Raw genomic sequence first — 27,039 nt, forward strand, 5'->3', positions numbered from 1 at the left:
TTAAAGGTATAAACTAGGATGAAAAAGTGAAAGTTGCCTTAATTTTAATTTAAATAACTTGCTTTTAGAGATTTGGATTAAATTAAATGCAAAGTCAAATTACTTTGTAATCCTATTAATTAGAAAACCTTGAAACAGCATTTTTCTATTATTTTATACCTGGACAGTGACTTTTATTAATTCTGTCATGTGCTATTTACTTTTTTTTTAGTACATTAAAAACACTTCACTAAATGATGTAGTACAACTATCTCTAGCAGTAATTTCACTTACCTAATCGCAAATGAATGAATTCAGAGGGAAGCTAGGCTCTTTCTATGATGTTTCCATTCTTTTCATTATTAAGACTCAACATGAGATCAAATATCCTAAAACCTAAAAGAAATTTACTGGAATATCTTTCAGATGGATTTTATAGACAAGTGAATCAGATCAGTGGAGCTCACAACACTTCAGACAAACCAACCCCACTGAAGTCCAAGAAGAAGCAGATTGCAAGAGGACTTGCTCCTTCTGTGGTAGGTTCTGAAGATTTCTAAACGAGGAATTGTTATCTAGGCTTACAGTGGTGGCCTGGAATTAAGTAGGACTTTATTCAGTTGTCGGTGCCACAGATTCAAGTAGATTTCTATTAAGTATCTATCATAGTGAAGGCACTGTGCTAGACATTGTGAATACAAAAAATAAATAGTCTTTGCCCTCAAGGATTATATATCCTCCTGGGAAGATAACATGTACACAGATAAGTAAAGGTAAGGTATTTAAGGCTGAAGAAATAACTAATAAATGGGCATTCTGGAAGACTTTGTGGAGGGGGTGGCACATAGCTGGGATTCGAATGAAGAGAAGGATTCTGAAAGGGAGAGGTGAAGATGGAGTGTGTCTTAGGTATGAGGCTATATTTGTGCAAATGTACAGAAACAAGAGATGGACTCTTGAGTTGAGGAATAGAATGTACAGTGCATCAGAGGGAGCAGTATGAAATAAGGGGGAAGAGAGGTAGACTTGAGCTACTTTGTGGCAGGCCCTTAATGCCAGGCAGAGTAGTTTGTATTTGAGAGGCATTTAGGAACTAGTGAAGGTTTTTTAGAAGGGGGTTTCATAGTTGGATCAGCTCCTTAGGAAGGTTATTTTTGACAACAATTTGAGAATGGATTGGAGAGGGGAGAGACTAGAGACAAACCAACTGGGAGGCTGATTGTCTGTGTAAGAGGTGATACAGGTCTGATTTAAGGTCCTGAACAGATGGCGTGTTGTTTATTGTTTTCTGAGCACCCGAGTATTAAGGTTCTGTCCTGACTGGTTCCTACTTTCTAGCACCTTACATTTCAAGATTACATATGAGGCATATTATATATTTCTTTCCTTTTTAAAAATAACACCTTGATCTGTTTCTCTTCTAATTGTTGGTTGGTTGGTGGTTGTTGTCTTTTGTTCTTGAAGAGGACCAAAATGACATCACTATGTTGGAATCAAGTTATATTGTGTCCGACTGTGGCTGATCAGACTAATACGAGCTTGGAACGCTCTATAGGGTTGGGCACAAATAGTCCATATGAACATTTGGGGTAGATTTCAAGAGTATATAAGAAGAGCAATTGTTAGGACATTTCATTTCAGGGCACTGTACTATAGAAAGGGTATAGACTAGAAGCTACTCTATATTCTGTCTATCAAGGAAAGAAGAATATAGGAGTTAGAAAACTAGGTAAAATGAAGATAGTTAATGAAGTCATCAATGCTGTTAGCATCAGAATCAGAAGGAGCTGACTTCTTTTTTCCTTCCCCTTGTCTTGGTAGGACTTCCAGCAGAGTGTAACAGTGGTCCTGTTTCAAGATGAGCATACACTAGTGTCAGCAGGAGCTGTGGATGGGTAAGAGTATGGTTTGTACTACCTTTGAACAAACCTTTTTTGTTGGAAGTGTGATAGGGAAACAATTTACTGCCATTACAATTCAGCATGTATCCTCTGATAGGATGAATAGCCTAACTGAAACCAGGCACCAGTAAATCAATCCATTTAGGTCTCTTCTACCCTGAGAACAAGAGATAAAATAGTTCACATACTTATGGAACCTTTAAGGTTAACAAAGCACTTTCCTCATACCAGACCTGTGAGTTAGATTGTAGGAGTACTTTTATCTCTATTTTATATATGAGGAATTAGCTTCATAGAGGCCTTGGTTGCATAGCTTGCAAGTATTAAAGTCAGTACTGAAATTTAGCCAGGTTTTATGACTCTTAGGACTAGTGCTCTTAATTCTATGTTACAATGATCTATCCATACTTTAACTACCAGAGTTCCTAGTGTTTGAGGATTAAACATCTATCTCTCTGGGTTTAAGAATAGAACATCTGTGTGGCCTGGAAGGAGAAAACTGGTCATTTCAGATTTTTTTTTTTAACATTTTTGATTGGAAGCCTAACAAGAGCTGACTGCTTTTCCAGCATAACAATAAGGTCTCAGTATCTTTCAGGTATGTATATTTCAAGGATCTGTAAATTTGTTGATGTGTATATTCAGTCCCCTGATGCAGATCCTAATTACTTTAATGACTTTGTAAGGCATCCTTGTGAATTTATTAGCCAGCCTGATGATGAGCCTCTTTGTGTGGAACTAGGCTAGTCCTTGGACAACATCTATAGTCCATCACTGTTACATAAAGCTTTTCCTGTATTAGGAACTTCTAGACCTTATGCTCTGGAGGCATAACTTTAAGAACCAAGGGTTTTTGCTATGCCATAGTGAAGCACTGGGTAGGAGTAAAGAATCAAAAGTGTCCATGATAATTCTTTTGCCTCTTTCTGGATTGCTAAAGAAATCGGTCTGCTTGGATTTGCTGGTAACTATTGATATATTACTCTGTTGGGAAGGGTAAAAGGTCAAAAATCATATTACTTCATGGATGTGTATTTGCTTCATGTTTCTGCATAAGCTTTTTGAAAACAGGAGCTATGGGGCAACTAGGTGGCGCAGTGAGTAGAGCACCGGCCCTGGAGTCAGGAGGACCTGAGTTCAAAGGTGGCCTCAGACACTTGATACATATACTAGCTGTGTGACCTTGGGCAAGTCACTTAACCCCAACTGCCCTGCCTTCCCCCCTCCAAAAAAAAAAGGAAAGGAAACAGGAGCTATGATTTTTCTCTTGCTGCCTTCTCTTATTATCCATAGTACCCAGTATAGAAGTTAACATTTTTTCAGTCGGTGGAATGTTGACTTTCTGCCCTGTAGAAGTTGGCATCATTCTAGAGACTGATATCCTAGGTATCAAAGAGAAATTGACTTCATTTGTTAGTTGTGTTTAGTTGACTCCTATTTCTTAGTCTGTTTTTGTACAGAGGTACTATATACTAACACTAATACTTTATTTCCAAATTGTCAGCTTATTTGAAGTAGAATATTAAGACAATTATTTAATTTCTTATGTTATCCAAACATTTCAAGGGACAGCTTATGGTTTCAATTATTGTTTAAAATCTCAGAAGCAATAGCTTTAGCTATCACTCATTTACCAGCATTGAAGGATATATGCTGAGTACTAGAGGCTTGGAGAGTGCTTTCTGAAAACAGTGGGATGAGTTTTATCAAGAGCAGCCTTCTTCCTTTTCCTTTCCTTCAAGTAAACTGCAAGGTAACTGCTATCATTGGGTCAAATCACATCTGTTTCCCTTTGTCAAACAAAGCTTCACAGTCAGCTATCTATATAAACTCGCAGTTAACATTTCTCAATGAGAATCCTTCAGTATACCTGGTGGAGGTTCCAGAGGAGTTCTGCCAAAACTCATCCCAAACTTAGTAGGTATGAAGCAAATTGGAGAGGGGAAGAAACTGTTCTACAAATCTCCTATTCTCTGTCTTGGCTTTCAGAGTGGTCAAAGTATGGGATTTGCGCAAGAATTATACCACCTTTCGACAAGAGCCTCTGGCCTGCAAATCCTTCCCATACCCAGGTAGCAGCACACGAAAGCTAGGTAAGTAAGCCTTTGCTCGGGCAGCATGACTTCAGGGGAACCAGGAGGGTTTCAGGTTTGTCTCAAAGCTTAAAAAATGAACATGTCACATTAACCAACCACTTTTTTAGTTCTATAAATGGAAGAGCTGCCCTTGGTAACTTTTGGTTTATGCACTCTGGGGTTGTTGGGTTGTTTAGTTTTTTTGGAGCATAAAAGACTAACACCTAGAAATTTCTGGGATTTGAAGATCTTTCTCTCCATGTTAAAGAAAAGATTCTCTGTCCTGGAAGAAGCAGAAATTGGATCATTATTTTGGTATGATCTATTCATAGCTGTGATCCATTTTTATCACTAAACTACTGCTAGAGCTGCCCACTTTTACTGGCCTGCTGATGGAAGTCTTCTTTCTTCAGGGTACTCAAGTTTAATTTTGGACTCTACTGGCTCTACTCTGTTTGCTAACTGCACAGATGATAACATCTATGTGTTCAATATGACAGGATTAAAGACTTCTCCAGGTAAGATAATGGCATTGTTGAAATGACCGTCAGGAAGTTGAAGACATTTTTGTTCAAAGTCAACTGCTAATTTAATCTCATTTAGAGACTTTAAGACTTTTAAACAAATATACCCACTTGACTTAATTTTTTTTATCAAATGTTTAAAACTTGATTGTATTGTACATAATGGTCTATATGGTGATAAAATAGCCTAGAAAGCTCATTTAGCATCTCCACCATTTGTATTGTACCCTAGCCTTCAATTTAGTCCTAATAGTTCATTTACTCTTTTCTGGGTTCCTCAAATAATTCAAATGTTTATGATCTGCTTAGAAAATGAAATTATTCCTTAGGAAGTCTAAATGATGACCAAACATTAAATTGTTCATTCAAAAATTTCTTGGGTATCTAATAAGTACAGTGCACTGTTCTGGTACCATGGAGCATATACAGATGAATAACATATGGCCCTTAATCTTAAGGAGTTTATAGTGTATTAGGAATATATCATTTGTTACCTTTTGTTATGGTCACAGGTGTACATGTTTTAAATGCACAATCCTAACTGAAAGGGTCAAGGAAGTCTGTGAAGAGGAGGTAGCATGTAAACTGCCCCTTCAAGGAGATAAGTGGGATTTAAACAGGACAAGGTGGGAGGAGGGGTATAGAACAATTGAGGTAGAGGAAGTGAAACAGGCAAGAAATAATGGTATAATTATGAGGAACAGTTGGTAAGCCTACTTTTTCTAACATGAGAAAGGAGTAAGGGGAGCTAAGGTCAAAAGAGTAGTTTATTTAGATCGTAGAAGACCTTTCATGCCATGCTAGGCACTTTGGAGTTTATTCGGTAGTAAGTATACTTTAAGAAAATTCCCCTAGTTACAGTGTATGAAATGGATTGAAGAGGGAAACCAACCTGGAAATGGATGTGAAAAAGACTTAGAGGTAAGGTCTACGTGGCAGTTGGAAGAACTCCAGATATTTAGCTAGAGAACAGAAAATTAAGTAGGGACATTACTACTTTCAGTTAAAAGGAACTCATAGGGGCAAGAGTTTAGGAATGCCCACAGAGAGCAATATCAGGAGTGATTGGTGAAAGCTGTAGAGAGGCAGATTTAGATTTGATATAAGGAAAAATTTCATACAAGTTAGAGCTTTCCAAAAGTGAATTAAGCTTTCTGAAGAGGTTATAATAGGTCCCCTCTCACTGAAGGTCTTCTAGTGGGAACCAGACAGTTCCTTGTCCGAGATGTTATAAGGTGGAGTGGGGAGGGGGTTGGATTGGATTATATCTCTAAGCTTCTACAAATCTGTGACTTAGCGACTGATTAGATATGAGGTTGCGGGAGAAGGACGAGTCCAAAGTTGATTGCAGCCTTGATGAATAAAAGGATGCTAGGGTTATTAATAGAAAAAGGGAAATCCAGAAGATGAGGGGTTGGGGTGGGTTTTTTGCTTTTTTGGAGAAAGATAACTTCTAATCTGGATAGGCTGAGTTTCAAATGCTGACAAAGCTTAGCAAACATCTGAAGTACAGCTCTGGAGCTTGGGAGAAAGAAGTGAGAAGATGCAAATTTGTGACATCCAACCATGAAAATGGATGAGCTTGCTAAGAGAATGCTTTAGAGAAAAGAGGCTCATGGACAGAACTCTGACATTTTAGGAGTCAGGGGAGCTAGCAGGGAAGTGACAGCTAAAGAGGAGAGATAAGGGAGAAATTATGAGGTGTGGAAAGTTGAAGGAGTTCATGTAGGAGTTCAGTAGTGAGTGAGGTCATGGGATTTGGTAGAGGGGAAATGTGATAAAGTCCAGCCTCTCCTGAAAATGGTTTCAAAGCAAAATGAATGATGTCATCAGGAGACAGCCAGGTTTTGGCAATGATGAGGAGAGGGAAGGAAATTCTGATGGTGCATATCAGTTGAAAATTTTCTTCTGTTCTTCTAAATATCTGTGAACCCTTCAGGGCATGTCCTGAGATATGTATATATTGGGCATAATCTCTTTATCTACAGTACTGTATAATACTAGCTGACTGATGATGATAGCCACAGAAGCACTACAAGAGCCAATTTTAACATGAGCCAGCAGAGGGCAGTAAATACTTGGAAGTCCAGTCTAGTTTGACAGCAGTTTTAGGGTAGAAGGTGAGGAAGAGAGTAACGATTCCAATTTTATAGTTATATTCAGAGCAAGGGAACAAGTTTTTCCGTGGTCTAGCACAGTAATATATTAGTCCTAAAAATCTTTGTGCTTAAAAAAAAAAAAAAGAAAACTTTTGGAATAGTATGTGTGTGCATGCGTGTAAAATCTCCCTGAATTAATTTATATCCTGCTTAATTTTCATCTAGAAAAATGAAAGTATAAAACTAAGCTTTAACCTGCTTAAAGGGGGGGAGGGGGAAGGATCTCTGAGTTCTTTCAAAGTAGCTTTGAACTTCATTCTCTCTGCTGTGCATGATTCTGCCCACCCTGTCTGTTAAATTCTTGAATAACTGGAAGAGCTTTTTCATAGTTAATTTGCTGCCAGAACTCCTATGATCTAGCCTCCTTGAGTAGAACCCCTCAAGTATATTATCCTAAAATGGAGTAATGTGACTTGCCTGGATACTCAGAAGTTCTTTATCTGAAACTGGGCCCAGTTTTGTTTTACTGTTGTGATTTGAATATACCATTTTGTACCTTCTCCTGCTCCTACCTCCAACTAACCACTGACATTTTGAGCATCTGAGCTATCCAAAGCAGTTACTCAAACCCAAAATTTGCCATCTCAGATGAGATTTACCATAACCAGACTTCACGTAATCCTTTTTATTAAAAAGGAATATTGTCCATTGAGAAGATGTCTAATTTTGTCATTAAAAAGCCCCGTTTCCTTGTTAGTTAAACATATTGCAGTTTTCTTTTCCATACTCTGCTCAGAGAGGGATCAGAACTGACATCAGTATAATGCCTGTTTCTCTCATCAGCTTCAGGGCAGCAAGGTGGCACGGTGGATAGAGTGCTGGACCAGAAGTTGAGTAGACTCCTCTTCTTGAGTTGAAATCCAGCCTCAGACACTTAGTAGCTGCGTGACCCTGGGCAAATCACTTAATGCAGTTTGCCTCAGTTTCCTCATCTGAAAAATGAGCTGAAAGAGGTAATGGCAAACCACTGTAGTTTTTTTGCCGAGAAAACTTCCATCTGGGCATCACAAAGAATTGGACAAAATTGAACAACAAACAGTATGATCAGCTTGAAATTATTTGCACAGGATTGTTTGATAATGTTACCATATTGATATTCCCTCCTATCTGATATGTACTATCGCTTTCCTTTTGGAAGTAAAGTGAACTAATGGGAGAATAAGCATTTATTAAGTGTCTGTGCCAGGCACTGGGCTAAATAATTTTTTACAAATATTGTGTGATGTGATCCTCACAGCAACCCTACGAGATAGGTGCTATTATTACCCCATTTTACAGTTGAAGAGACTGAGGCAAATAGAGGTGACATGCCCAAGGTCACAAAGCCAACAAGTGTCTGAAGTGGGATTCGAACTCAGGTCTTCCTGACAGCAAGCTTAGAACTCTTTCTGCTGCACTTCCAGCTGCCTCGGGGTGAGAAGAGGGAGCTGCTGTAGAAAAATTATATATCTTTAGTTGAGCCCTGGGTATAACAAGAGCTGGCATTTTGTTTTCTTCTTCCTTTGGCAGTGGCCACCCTCAGTGGACATCAGAATTCAACCTTTTATGTCAAATCCAGCATTAGCCCAGATGATCAGTTTCTGATCAGTGGCTCAAGTGATGAGTCTGCCTACATCTGGAAGGTGAGCGACCGAACTTCCCTGCACATGTGACACTAGAATCCTGTTGCCGACTTCTTTCTTTACTAGATGTGAATTTAGTAGTGATCCTATAATGTTAGCAATATTTCCCATGCCAGATATTCATCAAAGCCTGCTTCTTGCCCCAATCAGTAGCTGTGTCCTCATTGGTTGTTAAACACTAGTATGTTATAAAATGTACAACTCTTGTATTAGGAGCTTTTCAAAAGATGTCCTTTCTTAAACTTTGGTCAACTTGCTCAGGAATTTAGAAATTCGGGAAGGTGGGCAGAATATCGATTACTTTTCTTACTCTTCTGACAAAAACATGCTGCCTCCTGGGTCTTCTATATGAAACTATTAGTCTCTGAACCATGGCTAGGATTTCTGGTAATATTCTTCCCCTCCCTTACTCACTAGTAACTTCCCCTCCACGCCCCCCCACCCCACCCCACCATCACCACCATGGGCATTAGAAAGTTCTTGTAAGTTCCAGACCCTGTGGCTACTCTTTCAGTCTTATCACTATATGATTACCCTAATGAAATATCATGATTTGTTTGATTTAAAAAAATCCAGCACCGCTACGAAGCTTAGTTTCTTGAGCCCTATTTTTCTGCTTTTTAGTTTATTATGTGTAAAGCTTTTTGGCAGCTAAGAACCTTGCCACCATTTAAAATTTATGAAAAAAAGTATGAGTGTCACTTAATGAGAAGCATTAGCTGGTCATTGAGGTGTGTCTAGAGAGAAGAAAAATGGGGATGAGGGGTGAGAATTGGTTATAGAAACACTTTGGGAGCTCAGGGATGGAGAAATACTAAACAGGCTTTCTAAAATCCAAAAATTAAGTGCCCCATGAGAATTCCATACCATTTCCCAAGTATTAATGGGAAATTAGTGAAAAATAAGTTATCTAAGCAGTGACAAAAGGTTACAGGGTCTACATCTCATTTCCAAAGCCTTTCCTGGGTCATATAAATTCAAATCCCATCAATTCTCTCTCCTTCCCAAGATAGAGCTGATGTGGCCTTATAGCTTCCTAAAGGTGACAGAAGCCTAAAATTCTGCTGAATCTAGCTCTCATTTGCTGAGGTTGGGGGACGGGGGTGATCATAATCAACAGGTGATAATTTTTAATGCATCTATAATTGTGAAAACAACCTTTTTCGAAGCCTACAGCAGTATTCTAAGTGTCCACAAGGTGATGGTAATGCTTCACTGAAAGAATGTCACACATTCTGTTCTCTGTGTTTGTTTAACAAAGTTGTGTGTTGTATGTTCTTAATTGAAAGCTAGAAAAGTAAAATCTCTAAATTTCTTTCTGATATATTAAGTTGCTTTTTACTTTTGTAATTATCTTTCTTTTACCTAAATAAAGGAAATTCTCCACCCTACCCTTAGGTTCAGAGTGTCTCCATAGCATATCGCTTTTGTCACAAAATCTTCACCAGATCTATGTTAATATGTAGCCAATGCTTCAGAACTCTCCCTTTATCCCACCACTACTTTCTAAAATTCGTTTGGCTTTGTATCCGGAGTTTTACCATCATGTTTTTGGTAGTATCAGCTGATTCTCTTAATTGATAAGTAAATGTTAGTTAGGTGACTACTTTTTTTTTTAAGATTGTATTTCTGGCTCAAGTTTAGGCTCTCTTAACTTCTTATCTTTTGTTTTTTCCTCCATTTTTCCTTCACTGTCTTATCTACATTGCTTCTCCTACTTCAGTTTTCCTTTTTCTGGCTCCCAACCCCACTAAGGGATGTAGTTCTAGTATAATTTTTTGCAGACATTTCCTAGATTTGAAAAGTCCACCTTCTCCCCACCATACGCATACTAGGAGTCTATTTTTTTCCTGCTCTGTGGGTGTTCAGGGGCTTCTCCATATGAGAACAATGATAAAATTATTTGCCTGGGTTTTCAGGCCATTGCACATGTGTGACCTGTTCTGATTTTCATAGCTGGGTCTCGTGTCAGTGTTGAGTGACATGGTTTGGGTGATGTACTTTCCCGCCGGTCCACACATAATTCAGTGTGCAGCCTCTGATATTTGAGACTCTGGCAAGGTTGCTGCTGTTCCTAAAATTGAACCTGCCTGGTTGGGTGGTTCAGTTTCTCTTATCCATTGTGAAAAAAGAAAGGAGATGTTTTCAAGGCCAAAAACAATCTTAGTCTAAATGAATATCCAGGGCATTAAGTTGTCACCCTTTTTGAATGTTCTAGAAATCAACATTCTCATAAGCTTTCAGTGCCCTCCTTAAGACTCAGAGGACACATAGAAGCAAAAGAAAAGAAGCTTTAAGTCCTAGGAACCAAACTGAACTTTAACTCTTTGGTTACTTTGTAAAAATTAGCAAAAGAGAAAATATGATCTAGGTAGAAAGTGTCTATGACACTCTGGTCCAGGCTTGTTTTTGTTGTGTATTTAATGTGAGGGTTTTAGTGATAGTTTTTTTCTAATTTCTTTTGCTCCCTTCTGATTCCTTTCTGATGTAGCCATTGAATAGTATAGAGGCGGCTATAAATAAACTGTTTTGGCACAATCCCTGACTGCCACTGACTGGCGAAACATTGAGCCTGACACTTTAGGAAGTGTAAATGATCTCATGGCAGGAATAAAGATTAGTCTTGTTTCCAACTGGACAGGGTAAGGAGATTCTGTAGGGAAAGATACTGATCTTATTGCGTCCTGAAGTGTGAAAAACGATTTGATGAGGGTTACAGATGAGAGTTCAGAGTAAGGTACTTCTGGAGTCAGCTGAGTGGCTCTAAGGGTTTGAAATTTTGAATCTTTCATGCCTTTTATGGAGGTTATTATGTTTGTATTAATCAGAACTGATGAAGGAGAGCCCTTCTTTCTAGTCTCTTGCACGTCTCTAAAATAGGTAAGAATAAACTTATACCTCAGAATGCTTCCCCTTTCAACTTGGAAGCAAAGCATAAAACATGGAATGATTATGAAATAATGTATACTAAGTACAATAATACTGTTAACAAAAAAGGGACTTATGTTTTCATCAGAGAAAATTGATCCTCAAGTGAAATAGTTTCAATCTTGCACTCTAATGTTAAAGCATCTAAAGTGATGGATCACTTGCTGTTCAAGACTATAAATATTCGTCAGGCTTTTTTCAAACCCAGTGGTCCAGAGCTCTAACTTGTTAAAAAAGCTTGATTTGGTTTTGGATTGCTTTCTTTGAAATGAATTTCATCCCTTGATCATCCTTCTGTTAAGCATGGATTTATTATAGTCCAGATCCCTAGTAAGAAAGACTTCACGCTATCCAAACACTTTAAACAAACCATCCGAAGGGGCTGGTATTATTGTTTCTAAAGCATTACAGGCTTTGGCTATGAGGGTGTTTCTTATGGATAGTGGAAGCTCACTTTAACCATAATAGATATTAGGTAAACCACTAAGGCAATGGACTCCATTCTTTTATTTTTTGATTCATTGAGTAAATACTGTACATATGGAGAAGAGTAAATTCATTAAACTCACAAGGTTCCTCCAAAAAACTGAGCTGTATAGCCTTTCAAATCAGTATGCTAGATCTCTCTGCCACAAGCTGAGGGAATCTATTAAGTTCACTTAGTCCTCATCACAAATAACCTTTTCAATGTTGCCTCCACTTTTTTCATGAAAATGAGCCATGATGTAGTTCCTCAGGAAGATAAGAAGAATCTCAGCCTCTATCCGTATGTCTCCTGCCAGCCTTCTTCCTAGTGATTTTCTAAATTCATGTGCTAATAATAATTCATGTGAAGTTGTATATAATCTTTTCTACTGATTAATTCTCGTGACTTGTGATAAAGAAACAATTTACAACTATTGTATGAGTCTTTGAAATAAGCTATCAAAAGCATATTACTAGTAACATCTAGTGAAGGAAAGTAAATCTCTTAGTCATAGAAATAGCATCATACAACATGACCCGCCTTTAAAAATCACACTGAAAATTGCAGAGATGATGACACATCCTTGAATGTATTAAGATTTGAATAAGAAAATTAGCTAGAATGAGTTTTACTGAAGACATTTCTACTTGGCTAAAAGAAATCTAGGATACAGCATAAAATCCCTAGCTTCCATCTCATAAGATTAAATAATTAAATTTATTTTGGCTATCATAAAAATCATCAAATTGGCCTTGTAAGCTCATAGTGCCTTTGTAACCATAGCCTAAGGCACGTTTCAGGGCACTTTCAAGATTCACAGTTAATTTTATGGTCTTGAAAGTTGCTGACTGGAGAACACAGAATGTCTAGCCTATGTAGGATGATGACCAAATTGATCCTCTGAATTTTCCCACCAAACAATTCAACTCTGATGAGCCTGGAAAGTTCACTAGCTAAAAGCAAGCTAATCCTGCCCCTGAACTTTACTGAAAATGTGCAGAGTGTGATATCCATTCTGGAAGAGTTGGTTTAACATGAAATCCTTTTCTCTTAGGTTATGGGCTCAGACCATATATTCAACCAGATCAAGACGAGAGATAGTTAATTACACTATAATAAACAGGGCTATTTTTTTTTCTGGAGCATTATTACTACAAGGTTACTGGGCAGTTAGCCTACAGGGCTTGTGTGTTTTCATCTAATATTGTCCAGGGATAAAACTGGTGGTTTCAAAGTCCTAAACACCTGTCTAATCAATAGTAGCCTCAGCCTTTTAAAATATAAGGCTACTTTATTGCTATTTTAACTTTTTTTTTTCTTTTATGTGGGAGGATAGATCTCTGAGCCTTGGTGTCCTCCCACTTTGCTCCTGGGTCATTCTCAAGAAGTCACATCTGTGTGCTGGTGTCCAGCTGATTTTACCAAGGTTTGTAACTATATCTTTGTGGGGTTTTTGAGTATTGACTTAATAATTATTTAAACTTTGTTTAGCATCTCCTTCAGTATGAAATAAGTCAGTCAGAAACCTGGATTGGAATTATTCACCCAGATTCTAATTTTGCCTGCTGTTAGAGAGAAACCGTATTATATAGCCATGAGTAGGAATGAATTCCAAGTTTCTTTTGACTCCTCTACATAAGTAAAAATACCCCCAAATTTAATTGAATTTATGTTTTTTAATAATAATTCAACATTTTTACTTTAGCACACATTCTCAATGTGATATCATTTAAAATGACAGCTTGATCATTAACAGTCCAATTTGGACTTTAATATGAGATGTAAATATTAAGTGTGTTAGACCTTTCTGAAAAGAGCAAAACTTACCAACTACTTCTTTTATCAAGCCTCGTTGTGCTGCTAATTACACTGAGACAAGTCATATGTGAATGTGTTTTTTTTTTTAAGCTGATAGGGAACTAATAGTCTTGTACTATGCACTAGTCAGACACACATCTGTAGTATTGTGTTTAGTTATGGGCACCACATTTTAAGAGGTGACAAATTATAGCATGTGTAGAGAAAAGTGAGCAGAATGGTGATGGTCCTGGAAACCATTTATGAGAACAGTTGAGAGGACTGGAAAGATTAGCCTGAGGAATAGTAACCCACATCTTTATAATTCTTTTTGGTTACAAAGAACATTATCTACATTATCTCATTTGGTCCTTTCACTAGCATTATGAATTTTAAGTAGTGTATTGTCCCTATTTTATAGCTGGGAACTGAGCAAATTGATTTGCCCAATGTCATATTAGATGTTGATAGGATTTGGACTGAAACCGAAGTACTTTGTAGACTAAAGTTCTTTCTATTAGACGAAATTGTTTCTAACATGGACTGTTCATAGCCCTGAAATAAATCTTAATGCAAAGTCATTAGCTTAGGGGGGAAATTATTTTTCTACTCAACTAAATTTAATAATCCTTAGAGTTCTCAAAGTTTGGGTTGTTTACAAACATCGAAAGACTTAAACAAATATAGTATAGCTATCTGCCTATCCACAGGTGACACTTCCACCTGGTGGCCACTTTTTAGACATTTCCCTAAGAATACTTCATCCTGAGCCTAGGATGAATAGAACTATGACTATTGGGATTCCAGGCATTTTTTCCATACCAGTTATAGAGTTCTGGAGTCCTGGTAGGGAAAGGAAAAAGCTAACCTTCTCTTGGGGGCCAGAGCTTTGGAAGACACGTGAGATTTTTTTCCCCTTCAGTTACTGAATTAGAGAAATTGTATAAACAAATACTCAAGAGCAGCTCTGGCATTGGTGGCCAATTGCCATAAGTTCTTCGAGGCCAAACTTTCTTTGCCATAAAAGGCCTGGGCACTGGAATGGTCAGATATTTTTAAAGGGGCAAAGGTTATTTTTAACTTCCTTAAGTCTCTGGAGCCAGATGTTTTCTTATTTGCTTTTGTACCTATTGGAAGATGAACCTCAGGGGAACCTTCTTCTGCTCCCCTCTTCTGCTCGTCACATTCTACCAGAGTCCTGAGCTCTGCTGATTAGTGAGCTTTGGAGAACTGGCTGGGAGTCAGAAGAGAGCTAGCTGTAAATACGTTGAACTGACTTCAAAAGGTCTGTGATTTTCTTGGTTTGGGTATTTCCTTTATGGACACAGATCTCAAGCGTCCTAAGATAGAGACAGTTGTTGATGAGATGCTATTGCCAAAAAATGTTCATCACCTGCAACCCAACCTCCAGGTCACAAATGTGGCTCAGCTGGTCCTTGGGCAGCATCCTGTTGCTAATGCTGTATGTACTGTTAGCCCTGCAGCCTGGAAGGGTTTTCCGGGACTTGTGCTACACTGTCATAGCCTCCAGGAACCCAGTGTAGAACTTGAGTAGCAGGAAGATGTAATGAGTGTTGAGGGGGAAAATACTTCAAAGAAGCCAGAGAAGAAACTTGATGTCTTAACAGTTAAGATTCATATTTATGTAAAAGGTGTTCAAAACTTCTTGGAAAACTGATACTAATATCCTTCTTGCTGTGACTTACACAAGGAGATTGTAGCATAAAGAATTGACGTTAGATTGTAGGAAGAATTTTCTGACACTTGAAACAGAATGAACAAGTGAATGCAATACATCCAAGGTATAATAATATAGTCTAATAATATAGTCTTAAAGAAGTAGGGAAGAGAAGTCTTGGAGGAGAAGTGAGAGTGGTCTGGAAATATTTCATAGATTATCCAGTGTAGGGGGATCAGAATTAGTCTTGGTCTCAAGGCAAAACTAGAAGCAAATGGGGGAAATCATAGGTAAGGTAGATTTCTACTTGATATAAAGAAAAACTTTCAAATACTTAAAGCTATCCCAAAGTGGAATGATCTGCCTCGGGAGTAGACGTCTCATTATTAGATGTCTTTAAGTAGAGGTTGGATAACTCATTGGAGATGGTATAAAGGATCTTCCTGTTTGGGCATGGATTATAGACCTACCTAGATGGCCATCTTTTTTAACATACATTAGGAAATGTATCTCCCCCTTTTGTAAATCAAAAGAATCGCTATTTTCCTCTGTCTTAAGTTGTCGAGGCATAGACCAGGGGTGGGGAACCTGTAGCCTCGAGACCACATGTGGCCTTCTAGGTCCTTGGATGAGGCCTTTTGACTGAGTCTGAGTTTTACAGAACAAATCCTTTTCTTAAGGGCATTTGTTCTGTGACTTTTAGATTTAGTGAAATCCTGAAAATAGGGAATTGGACCTTAAAACAATCTAAGGGCAAGGGATTTTCAATCAAGCAAAATACTACACTAATAAATTAGTTCTAAAGGCCTGACTTGCTTTGTTTAGTTGCAAGTCTGACTCAGCTGCATGATAACTCTGTGAGTTGAGTGTCTTTAGAAGGCGACATGCTGTGGTGGCTAGAGTGCTGTACTTGAAGTCAGGAAGACCCGGTTCAGATCCTGCCCTCTGACAATCACTAGCTGTGACTACTTAACTTTGAGCCTCAGTTAATCTGCAGAATGGGGATAATAGTAATATTTGTAGTGTGTACTGTATGGGATTGTTACGAGGCTCAAATGAGATAATGCATGTAAAGCACTTTGTAAACTTTAAAGCCTACATCAATATGGCCTTTTACTCCCAGATTGCTACATGCTCTGATGATAATACCATGAAGGTCTGGCGTCTGAAGCGTCGCCTGGAAGAAAAACCAGCACCAGACAATCACACGCTAGTGGGTTGGGCATATCAGAAGAAAACAGAGGAGAGAGCTGGCCTAGGTAAGTATTCCATTTGCTTCATAATTTCTTTGGTGCTTTGAGTAGGGGAAATTTGTTTATTTGCTCTTACAGATAGTTCCAAGCCAAATTTCATCTTGTTTCCATATATAAGTAAAGGAGAGAATTGTCATCTCCTCAGCATAAATGGATCAGTTCCAAGCTACTGAGTTTGATCTATTGTGATGGTCAAAAAATATCTAGTGAGTTACCTTCCAGAGGCCAAACGCTATGCTATATATACCATGAGGATACAGAGAAACATTCTCTGCCCCAGAAATTGCAATCTAAGGGAGACAGATGTGTTACTATAGACAACTACATTTATAGGAGTGAACTGAAAGAAGAAGGTGATCTTAAAAAGGGCCTTAAGATGAGTACTACGTGCTAGGGTTAGAGAAAAAAAGGCAAGACAGTCCCTGTTCTTAAGGAGTTCATTCAGTTGCCAGCCAGATGGAATGCCACCATGATCTGTAGGGTACAGTTGCAAAGCAGTTGGTAATGTGTCTTCTTTAGGGTCATTACCATTAGTAAAACCATAACTTTCTGAAGTTGAACAATTTGAAAGCACCAAGGCCTTCTTTCCTGGCTCTTTGACTGATATGATATGATATGATATGATATGATATGATATGATATGATATGATATGATATAAATAGCTGTTCCTGAGGAGGCAGGGACTGTAGAACTGGCAGAGGTAGTGAACAGGTCTTTGTTGTGAACAAGGGTTGCTCTCTTGGATAGTAACTGTAAGGACTAGGCTAGAAGCAGGAGTAGAGATGGGGAGGCAGTGCAGTTCTTGGGGTTCTTGGGCTGTGAGTCCTAAGCTGTCTCCACTAGGGTCCAAGGAGGGGTAATTCCCCTGATCCATCTCCTGTCTCTCCCACATGATGCCTTGCTGCTTTCTTCACAAAGCCTTACATAATTATAAATGTCTTTCAGGAGGTAGAAAGTGAAACAAGAGGATGTATGACAGGTGTATACTCATTTTCTGATGAGGGGAATGAGAACTCAGTAGTATGTCACTTGTAAGCAGAGCCAATTAGGACTTAAACCCAAAACTCTTCATCTTCAGCAGGTCACTTGGCATTGTGTATAGGCTTTTGGGCATCATCACTCTCCCAAATGACATTTAATGATTTGTAGGATTTGAACTTGAAGGGACCTTTACAAATAACCTAGTCCAGCTCTCTCCTTTTATAGATGAGAAAAAAGAGGTGAAGGAGTTGCCCATAGTCACACAATACGTAGCAGAGCTGACATTTGAACATAGGTTTTCTGACTCCAAAAGGAGTCACTTTCCATTACAGTATGTTGTCTTTATTACCTTTTAACCACGGTTTTGTAGCACTGTCCAGGCATTTATAGCAAGGATTTACTTAAGACCTGAGTTCAAATCCTCACTTGTTACCTTACTATCTCTGACCTTAGGCAAATCACTTAATTTCCCCATATTTCACCTTTCTCAGCTATAAGATAATGGGGTTGGACTTAATGACCTCTAAGGTCCCTTCCTGCCCTGAATCTAATAAACCATTCTGTGCCTCAAATTATTTGCTACAGACTTGGGAATAAAAGCTGTTTGCTCATCTCTGGTGCGTAATACTTTCTATGATTTTGTATATACTTTCTATTTACTTATCTTTGTACAGATCAGCACATGTAGAATATAAGCTCCTCGTGGCCGTAAGATAGGTGGAATTGGGATCTTTACATCCCAAGCACCAGCACAGTGCCTGGCATATATTAAACATTTAATAAATGTTTGTTGAAGTGAAATGAATCTGACCCTTTATAAAGACATAGCAGAATTATTTCCTTGTAAAAAGTGAGTTCTCCAACATCTTTTAATGGAGAACTGTCATTCAGGAAGTCTGCAAAACAATTGTTCACTCTGTGCCAGTTGTCCTCCCAGTTCGGGAACACGCCCTGCCTAGGGTCAGTGAGTGAGGCCTCCATTTGGGTAGGTAGAGAGCACAGTGTTTTATCCCATGAAGAAAAACCACACCGACTTGGGTTTCTTTAGAGCAGGTTTTACAATAGCACTGGGCCAAATCAGTCTGTCTTCCTCCCAACCCCCACGTTCTCCTACCCCATCATAACTCCCCTGAAGGAAGAGGAAATGCCCTAACCTTACAAACACAACAGGCTTCCTGCTTGCCTGGGTAGCGATCATGAAATGTGTACTTTGAGAGCATCAGAGAATTTGAAATCTGAATTGCTATTGGCTCTTTCTTTCCCCTTTCCTTCTTTTCCTAAAATCAGCACATCACAAAGCACATCAAACTATTCCAGGACTCCGGCTGAAATGTTCATCAAATTGTTCTCCCACCCTCTTGAATGGAACAAATGACTCCTCTGTGGCTGTACAGTGACTGTTGACCTGTACTGAGGAGCACAGCAAATGAAAACTTCCTTCCCTCCTGAAATAATAAGTGTACCCAATCTCCAGAACATAACCTCTTACATAACCAGGAAGCTCTGTGGACAGAGTCCCTGCTAACTTTTAACTCCTTTTTCCTATATGCTCTGTGTATTTGATATAGACTGGATTTTTAGCTGGCTTTTTCTATTGATGTAACATTATCAACTTGGTTATACCTCATAGCTTAGGTGGTGGAGAGGAGGGAGACAGAGGTTTCTTCCTAAGAACAACTAGCAGGAACTAAAGGAGATCTGGTTGTAAATTAATTATGGAGTGTCCTACTGGAAACCTTATCTTTTTCTCAGAATCTAGCCTGAAAGTATTTGGTTTAAAGAGGACTCACTTTTCCTAGGAATGTAATGTGAGGATTTGTTTTCTACAGTGCCTGATAGACTTCTTTTGGGACTTCAGAATTTCTACTTTTCAGTCTATCCCTTTCTTTTTTCCTCAAAAGTCTTCAAGGTCTATTAGAGGCTAGAGAGAGAAGGCAGAGAGCTGGCAATGCCTACTCTTAGAGGCAAACCTCCCTCAGTAGTGGAAAAGTTTATGATTCAGGATAGCTAAGTCCTGTGTGGTTAGTCCTAATTTAAGTGTTTATTTAGATCAGGAGGAAAGTTATATTTGCATATTAACCCTCTTACTAATCCAGTTCTGTTGTGAGTCCAATTCAGTAATTAAACTAATCCACGTTCTAATTCAAAAGCTGTATAGCTACAGTATGAAATGGCCTTCTGCATGCCATTTAAAGGTAAGAACACAATTGTAGAGTTGGAACTCAGGAAAAAATTTAAAGGCTGAATGGGTGTGGCTTTTGTCAAGTAGGAGGAGTGGCAGATGTATAAAATACAGAGATTTTTCCAGGGTAACTGCCATATTTCGTTCTTGCTACACTCCAGAAATGAATATCAGAATAATAGGACATGCACAGAACTGTCCTGTCAAAACCAGGATTGCATTGCTTTACAGAGAATAGACAGAAACTCGAAAGTGCATGTTTCCATATCACTTGTAATTCCATCAGCAACTTGGCACTTCTTAAAGGCATAAAGATTGACCTATGTTCTAGCTTCAGAACACTCTCAATGTCCTCTCAAGTACATGAACTCTCAGCATCAGAACAAGGACCCCCCCCCTTAACCTAAAAGTTAATAAGTTCAAGGAGATTTTTGTTACACTCAAAATTTCTCTACCTCCTTTTAGCTTGAGGGCCCTCGTACAAAAGAAAAAAAAAGTTCACAAACAGGTTTTGCAGATTTCCATTTTACCTTGTAGATCACATTCTTGAGCAGATTTCTCTGGCTTTTGCCTTGATGCAAAGCATCCTGGACCATTGCCGTGTGACTAATGCAAAATTTTAATTTGATTCAACAAACATTAAGCACTTACTATGTGTTGGGTACTGTGCTAGGGCTACAAAGGTTAAAAAGAAAACTATCCAGGAATTTATATTTTAATGGGCAATACAACACATACACAAATTAACATAAGATATTTTAGAGAGCACAAATGTGGTGGGGGGAGAGGAGCAGCAATGGGTAAAGTATTGTGGAGGAGGTGGTTCTTGTTGTTGATCAGTTTCTGACTCTTTTTATGACCCCCATTTGGAGATTTCTCAGCAAAGATACTGGAGAGATTTACCATTTCCTCCTCTAGCTCATTTTACAGATGAGCCAGAAGTCAGGAAACTCTTTTCCCTCTATACTTTGTCACCTGGTGATATCATCAGATCCCACAGATTTAATTACCGTCTCTATGCTGATGATTCTCAAATCTACCTATCTTGCCCCAGTCTTCAGTTTCCCATGTCCATCTGCTTTTCATACATCTCAGACTGGATATCCAGTAGACATCTTAAGCTCAATGTATCCAAAACAGAACTCCGTGCTTAGAATATTCTCCCTTCACTCCCAACTACTGCCCTCCCTGGCATTCTTTAAGTCCCCAACTAAAATCCCACCTTCTACAGGAAGCCTTCCCCAAGCCCTCAGAGTTTCATCTGTTATTTCCTATTTAACCTATATATATAGCTTGTCCTGTATATATTTGTGTATTCCTCCTTCCCCCTCCATTAGATTGTAAATTCCTTCAGGGTAGGAACTGTCTTTTGCCTCTTTATGTATCTCCAGCATTTAGCACATAATAGGTGCTTAATAAATGTATATTGATTGATGATAAAGAGAAAAGAACCTAGGGCAGAACTTGAGGAAGCACCAGTATTAAGGAGGCCAGAAATGTATAATGGTCCACCAAAGGAGACTGGAACCAGTAAAGAGCAGTGACATAGAAGTCGGGGGAAGAGAGGGTCCAGGGAATGGTCAGCAGTCTCAGTAGCTGTAAAGAAGTTGAAGAAAATGAGGTCACAGAAAGGCCAGTTAAGAGACCATTGGCATATGCAATTACTATTAAAAATGTAACTGGAAAAACCAATAAATTTAACCTGAACATTGTAATGACCAAGCTTGGTTCCAGTGAAGAATTGAGAAGATGGACCTCCCTTCGTGCTTTGCAGAGGTAGGGGTTTCTGGGTGTGGAATACTGAATTATGGCATCACATAGGCGCGTTGTTTTGGTTTTGGTGAATTGTCCTTTTCTTTTCATCTTTGTTAAGAAGTTTGAGTAGGAGAAAAGGCAAGAGGATATTTGAAAATGAATGATGTAAAAATAAAAGACATTTTAAATTATTTGTTATTTTTTTTAAAAGATCATTGCTAACCTTAGCTTTAGGCCAGTCGTAGAGTTGGAAGCCTGATTACAAGGAGTTAAGAATAAGTGAGTGATGAGGAAGTAAAGGCTGAGTGAGTATGGATATGTTTTTTTTTTCTCAAGAGTTTTGACTGAAAGAGAGAAAAGATAAGGAATTATAGTCAGGTGAGAGGGGTTTTTTTGGTTGTTTTGTTTTTTCTTAAGGATAGAGCAAGTACTTGTAGGTATCACAGAAGAAGCTAGTAGCTTGAACACAAGAAAGGAAACGAGAAATTGGTTGAAGCAAACTCCTGAAGGTCATAGAATCAAGGACATAAGCAGAGGTTGGCTTTATCATGAAGAAGGGTCACTTCTTTAGAGAGAGAAGTAGAGAAGGACAAGATGTAGGGGAATTTTGAGGTTCTCAGTGGGAACACAAGGGGTTCATGATGGGTATCCTGTTTACCTTGCAAAGTAGACAAAGACATCTGTTGAGAGAGGGGTGGCTGGAGTGGCATTAGGGTACCGAGAGAAGGGAAGGCATTGAATAGGTACTGGGGGGAGGATAAAAATCGATCAAAGAAGAATTAAAAATTATGTATCTGTAACAGTGAGGATGCAGTTAAGATTGGATAATGTGAATTTTTAGTGGACCTGGTTTTTCATTTCTTACAGTGTCATTCAGAATTGATGTATGTAATGTAAAGGACCTTGTGAAATTTAAAATACTTTATACGTCAGCTGTCATCATCATTATTACTTCAGTGATATATTCAGTAGCTTGAGAGTGAAGAAAGTGGTGACGGAGAATTTAGTGTTGACAAGGTATGCATGACCATAGGACAAGGTGGCAAAGAACTGGAGGCTGGAGTATTTTGTATAATAAGCACTTACATGTAGCACTTTAAGGTTTGCAAAGCACCTTGTATACATTAATTCCTTTGAACCTCACAATAATCCTATGAAATCCCCATTTTACAGTTGGGAAAACAGGCTGGATGGTTAAGTGACTTGCCATGTGTCACACAATTAGGTGTTTAAGATGGATTTAACCTAGGTTTTTTGAGCTCCTCATCTAGCATTCTATTCAGTTACTGAATAGATTAACTTAATAAGACTGTGAAAGGAGGAACATGCAGCTAGAGCAGAACTGGGAGGACAGGAAATAATGGAGGAACTGAAGGTCATAGTGAGGAAGGCTTAGAAGCAGTAAAATAGAGGGAGAGATGGAAGGGCAAGAGATAATGATCAGAACATGATTTCAGAGTTAAGAATCGTGGAGTTACAGATAATGCTAAGAACTTGAAGTATGACTGTCTCTGTGGGTGGCTGGAGTGGAATAAAATTGTAGGACATGAGAACTGAGGAGGCTGGTTAATGAGGAGGTCACAGTGTTTGAGAGGATCTGTATATTGAAGTTCCCAAGTATGAAATAAGGGATTTGGGGGACAGTGAGTCAGGTACTGAAATCCTTGAGAGAAAAGGAGCGTGACCAGAAGTTGGTAGATCACAGCAGTGCAGATCTGTGCCAACACATAGAGATAAATGGAGTGAATCTCTAAGGACAAGAGGTTGCTGAGTGATGATGACAAAGGGAGGATCTAGAAGTGTTGGTCGTGGAGCAGAGCAGGGAATATTTTAACTCTTCTTCCTGGCCCAAGTAATACACTGTAAAGATTGAATGTTTTGATCTTGGGCAATTCTTGGTTACTTGGTCTAATGTGGGCATAAGCATAGATAACTGAAAAACAGAGGAAATCTGATGTCAATTATTGGTGACAATCTCTTTACCTACTCAGTCTTTCATTAGAGCAGCTGATAGAAACCCTTTCTCTACTCCCATTCACATATTGCTCTTAAGTGCTAAGGAACAAAAAGAATAACTTAGCAGCATCCAAAAAATGTTTCCGGTTTTGATGTCTGATTTTTCTTGACTATCTCTTCCTCAGCAGCAATGACAAGCAACCAGATGACTCCTGCCAAAGCTCCTAGAGTAGAGAACAGTCCACTTGTTTCTTCTCCATGGTCGGCATCTTGTGCTCCAAATTACGCTGGGGATCTTCCTCTCTCCTCTAACACCCCTACATCCTCTGTGAAAACCCCTCTTGCCAAGGCCCAGACTCAGACCAGTCAAAAGGACTCTCCAACTTCCATTTCCCCCAAGCCACCTTCATCTTCCAAGATTTTGTTTCAAAACTGGGTGAACAGGACACCCTCTTCATCTCTATCCAACATGCCACCTGTCCTTGAGGTCCTGATTCCATCTCCCAGGAAAGCCCTCACTCCTGTGAGTCAGACTCTGTCCCAAGCAGTGGCCAACCCTGAAACAGCAGCCCTATCTAGAAATAAAGCTAAGAGGAGATTGGATTCAAGCTGTCTGGAAAACACAGAGCAGAACTGTTTAAAAGGCTGCAGCTGTGTCACAGAGCTGGAGGGGAAGGCTAAAAGATCTCATCTGGATCTGTGCTGCCTGTCAGGGAACCAGGGGACCAGTAGTAATGACCTTCTGGGACTAACCAAATTAAATGAAATGGAAAAGGCCAGTGAGAATAATCCAGCTTCATCGTCTCCTACCAGTGTCTGTACTCCAGCAGGCTTTGGATCACCACCTCTTTGTTTCAAACCTTGTGGAGGAGGGCCTGAAGTGGTAGACAAAGAGAATAGTTCTCCTGAGAGAAAAAACTGGCTGTTGGCTATGGGGGCAAAGTGGAGGACTGAAAAAGGTGGGAACCGGAGTCCTTCCAATGGTTCATCTTCTCAAACTAAGAGACAAGATGGAAAGACCTCTCCAGTAAGTCCATCAGGCATCTCGGTTAAATATGGTAAAAAGCCTTCAACAGGTTTCTTAAGCTTAAATGGTGCTATATACAAATCTTTTGGGGCTCCAGATCCCTAAAGGGAAGAGAGCCCTAAATTTGACTCCTTTGTTGAACTATTTTCCACAGCTATTGCTGTCCCTTGTAATTTAAGGGATTACAACCTTATAACTGACAGGGCAGGGACTTATTGGCAATCCAGAATAAAAAATGGATTTCAGCAGCTATGAAAAACTACATTGAGGTCTCGTACCCTAGGAATAGGATATAAAGGAATATATTTTAATAGAGATTGCTGAATACCTTGCAGAACGAACGTTTGCCATAATCCCTGCCTTGTAGAAATTTAAATACTTGGAAATGTAATACATGTAACAAATACACTGAAGTGCTGATCAGAAATCAGTCATCTTATAAAACTTCAGAAGTTAGGTGTTCTATTGCTGAAATAAAAGGAATTGCTCTCTACTGCCTACCTGGTCACACCATTAGCATCCAGCTACTTAGAAACTGGGTCAGAAAGAGCAAAAGAAAACCAGTTCATTAAGCATAAAACATTATTGCAGTTCTTTGGAGAGACTTGCTTACTGAAGAATGTCAAGTGTGTTTTATCACAGCTTGAAAGTTTTCCATGCGAGTTATAGGAAGGTGCTAAGGGTAAGTGACTGTAGGAAGCACAAAACCCCATCTGCTCCCTCCTCTCCCTAGAGGAGAGGGGCTTTGGTGATCAGGCTTTGTCATTGGCAGCTGCCTTTCCAGACGAACTTGGAGCCCACTTGAGTAGTTTATTACAAGGTCCCTACAATCCTTCAAGTCCAAAGAGACGTAGCCAATCTTTCAGAGACTCCACAGTAATGACTAGCATTTATATAGCACTTTAAGGTTTGCAGAGTGCTTTACACATACGTGTGTGTGTGAATGTGTGTATATACACATACACATGTATATACACGTAGCCAGTTTATAATAGAGCCAAGTCCACACAACTTCACAATTAACTCTTAGTTGGCCATAATTGTTGTGAAAAGGCACAAGACTAACATAAAACCACCAATAATATCTTAACCAGTAGTTTTAGACTCCACCCCAAGTAGTAAAACTAAGTGAAGTAGAGGTGATAATGATCAAAAATTCAAGAATAGATAAATTCAAGTCAGAGACAAAAGGAAGCCTTAACTAGGCCTTGAATTAGCATACCCTAAAGTGTCAAGTTAACTCTGTATGACTAGCTTAACTTATGGATATCTACTTTCCCACATGCTCAAGGAAAATCCATATGCATTTTATGAATGGGAAGAGTTCTAAAAAAATGTATATGATTGTTGGGACTTGGGATACAGTTTCCCAGAGAAACAATACTTAGGTTCTCTGGGTTGCCCACAGAAGCCCACTTAACTCATAATATGATAAAATAATGACAACAGCTGACACATAGGGCGTTTGTAAAGCATTTTGTATGAATTCTTTCATCCTTATTTTGTAAGTAGGTAATAAGCTTTGGACAGTTAAGGTAACTTACCCAGAGTCACACAGCTAGTAAGTGTTTGAGGTGAGATTCACACCTGGATTCCTCCTAATTCTGATATAGTGCTCTAGCCATTAGACTGTGCTTAATTATAGTATTAATAGTATTAGCCTGAAATCTGTTAGCAGAAAGCCATGTGGTACAAGATGAATAGAGTTTCCTCTCCCTTTTCCTGGCCACAAGGCAATCTAATTAGATTATATCATGAGCCAACAGTCCCACAAGCCTCTCTGAAGTATTTCCTTTTTTTTTATTTTTAAGAGAATGCTTATTAAAATCATTTGTTCATTGGTGGAATTTCAGGCAGTATAATGAAGGGGAGGGGGAATTCAGGCAGCTTCAGGAAATCAGAGAGACATTTGTAGGTGTCACAGGGTTGTTAATATGACTCAAATACAAATATACATGAAACATTTTGCAAACCTTCAAGTACAATATAAATAGGGATTGCTGTTATTACTACAACAGACAAGCTAGCCTTATGTGGCACATTGATCCACAATTTTACTGGCAAATGCAAGTATAGCTACAAGAGATAATGGTTTCAAGGTATTTAATAATGAAAACTGACAATAAGTGACCATGTCAGTATCAGAAGAGTATCTTGAATTTGCTTTTTCTTAACTTTCTAAGAGTAAGAAGCATTGTACAAACAACAGTTAGACCTTGATGTTTACCACTTTTAGGTTGCAACTACACCTGGTTCCATGAGAAAGATCTGTACATACTTTCATCGAAAGTCCCAAGAGGAATACCATAGTCCTGAGCAGTCTTAAGGAGCTATAGACCATTCATTCAGAACCTGAACATGGTAAGTTAATGGAGCTTTGCTCCTCTGCAGAAACAATTCAGATGACCTAAAACAATTATAGTCTGATGAAACTAACTTTTCCCCCCTTCTTTTTAAAGGAAATACCTCAACATTGAAAATCAACATCAAAAGCTATGTCCTGGAGGTGGCTAGTGCCTGATTCTGTTAGCATAGTGTATATTTTGCATCTATAGATGAATGCAGGCTTGCATTTTTAAAGTTTGGTTTTTAAAAAATTAATCATTTTCTATAGAAAATATTTGAATAACTAATGCTCTTTGGAAAAATGATGTAGCTGCTCTGCAACTTCCACAGGCACAGGACTTAGTCTTGTAGCTCTCTGTTCCCGCAGCCTTCGATGCAGAGAGGCCAGAGAGGCCGGGTGAAATCCTCT

The 27,039-nt window shown here is 38.8% G+C and overlaps 1 protein-coding gene across 1 annotated transcript in view; it reads left to right on the forward strand.

Moving 5' to 3' along the window:
- The window catches only part of DTL (denticleless E3 ubiquitin protein ligase homolog), a 39,559-nt gene extending 12,949 nt beyond the window's left edge, over positions 1-26,610 (forward strand). Inside the window, exons 7-15 of the mRNA XM_036757080.1 lie at positions 406-518; positions 1,801-1,874; positions 3,870-3,973; positions 4,369-4,473; positions 8,148-8,260; positions 12,991-13,080; positions 16,253-16,388; positions 23,443-24,284; positions 26,521-26,610. Of these exons, the coding sequence (XP_036612975.1) occupies positions 406-518; positions 1,801-1,874; positions 3,870-3,973; positions 4,369-4,473; positions 8,148-8,260; positions 12,991-13,080; positions 16,253-16,388; positions 23,443-24,284; positions 26,521-26,610 (1,667 nt within the window). The remainder of the gene's footprint in view (positions 1-405; positions 519-1,800; positions 1,875-3,869; positions 3,974-4,368; positions 4,474-8,147; positions 8,261-12,990; positions 13,081-16,252; positions 16,389-23,442; positions 24,285-26,520) is intronic.
- Positions 26,611-27,039: the final 429 nt, after the last annotated feature.

Source organism: Trichosurus vulpecula, chromosome 4 (assembly GCF_011100635.1).
Source record: "Trichosurus vulpecula isolate mTriVul1 chromosome 4, mTriVul1.pri, whole genome shotgun sequence".
Taxonomy (NCBI): Eukaryota; Metazoa; Chordata; class Mammalia; order Diprotodontia; family Phalangeridae; genus Trichosurus; species Trichosurus vulpecula.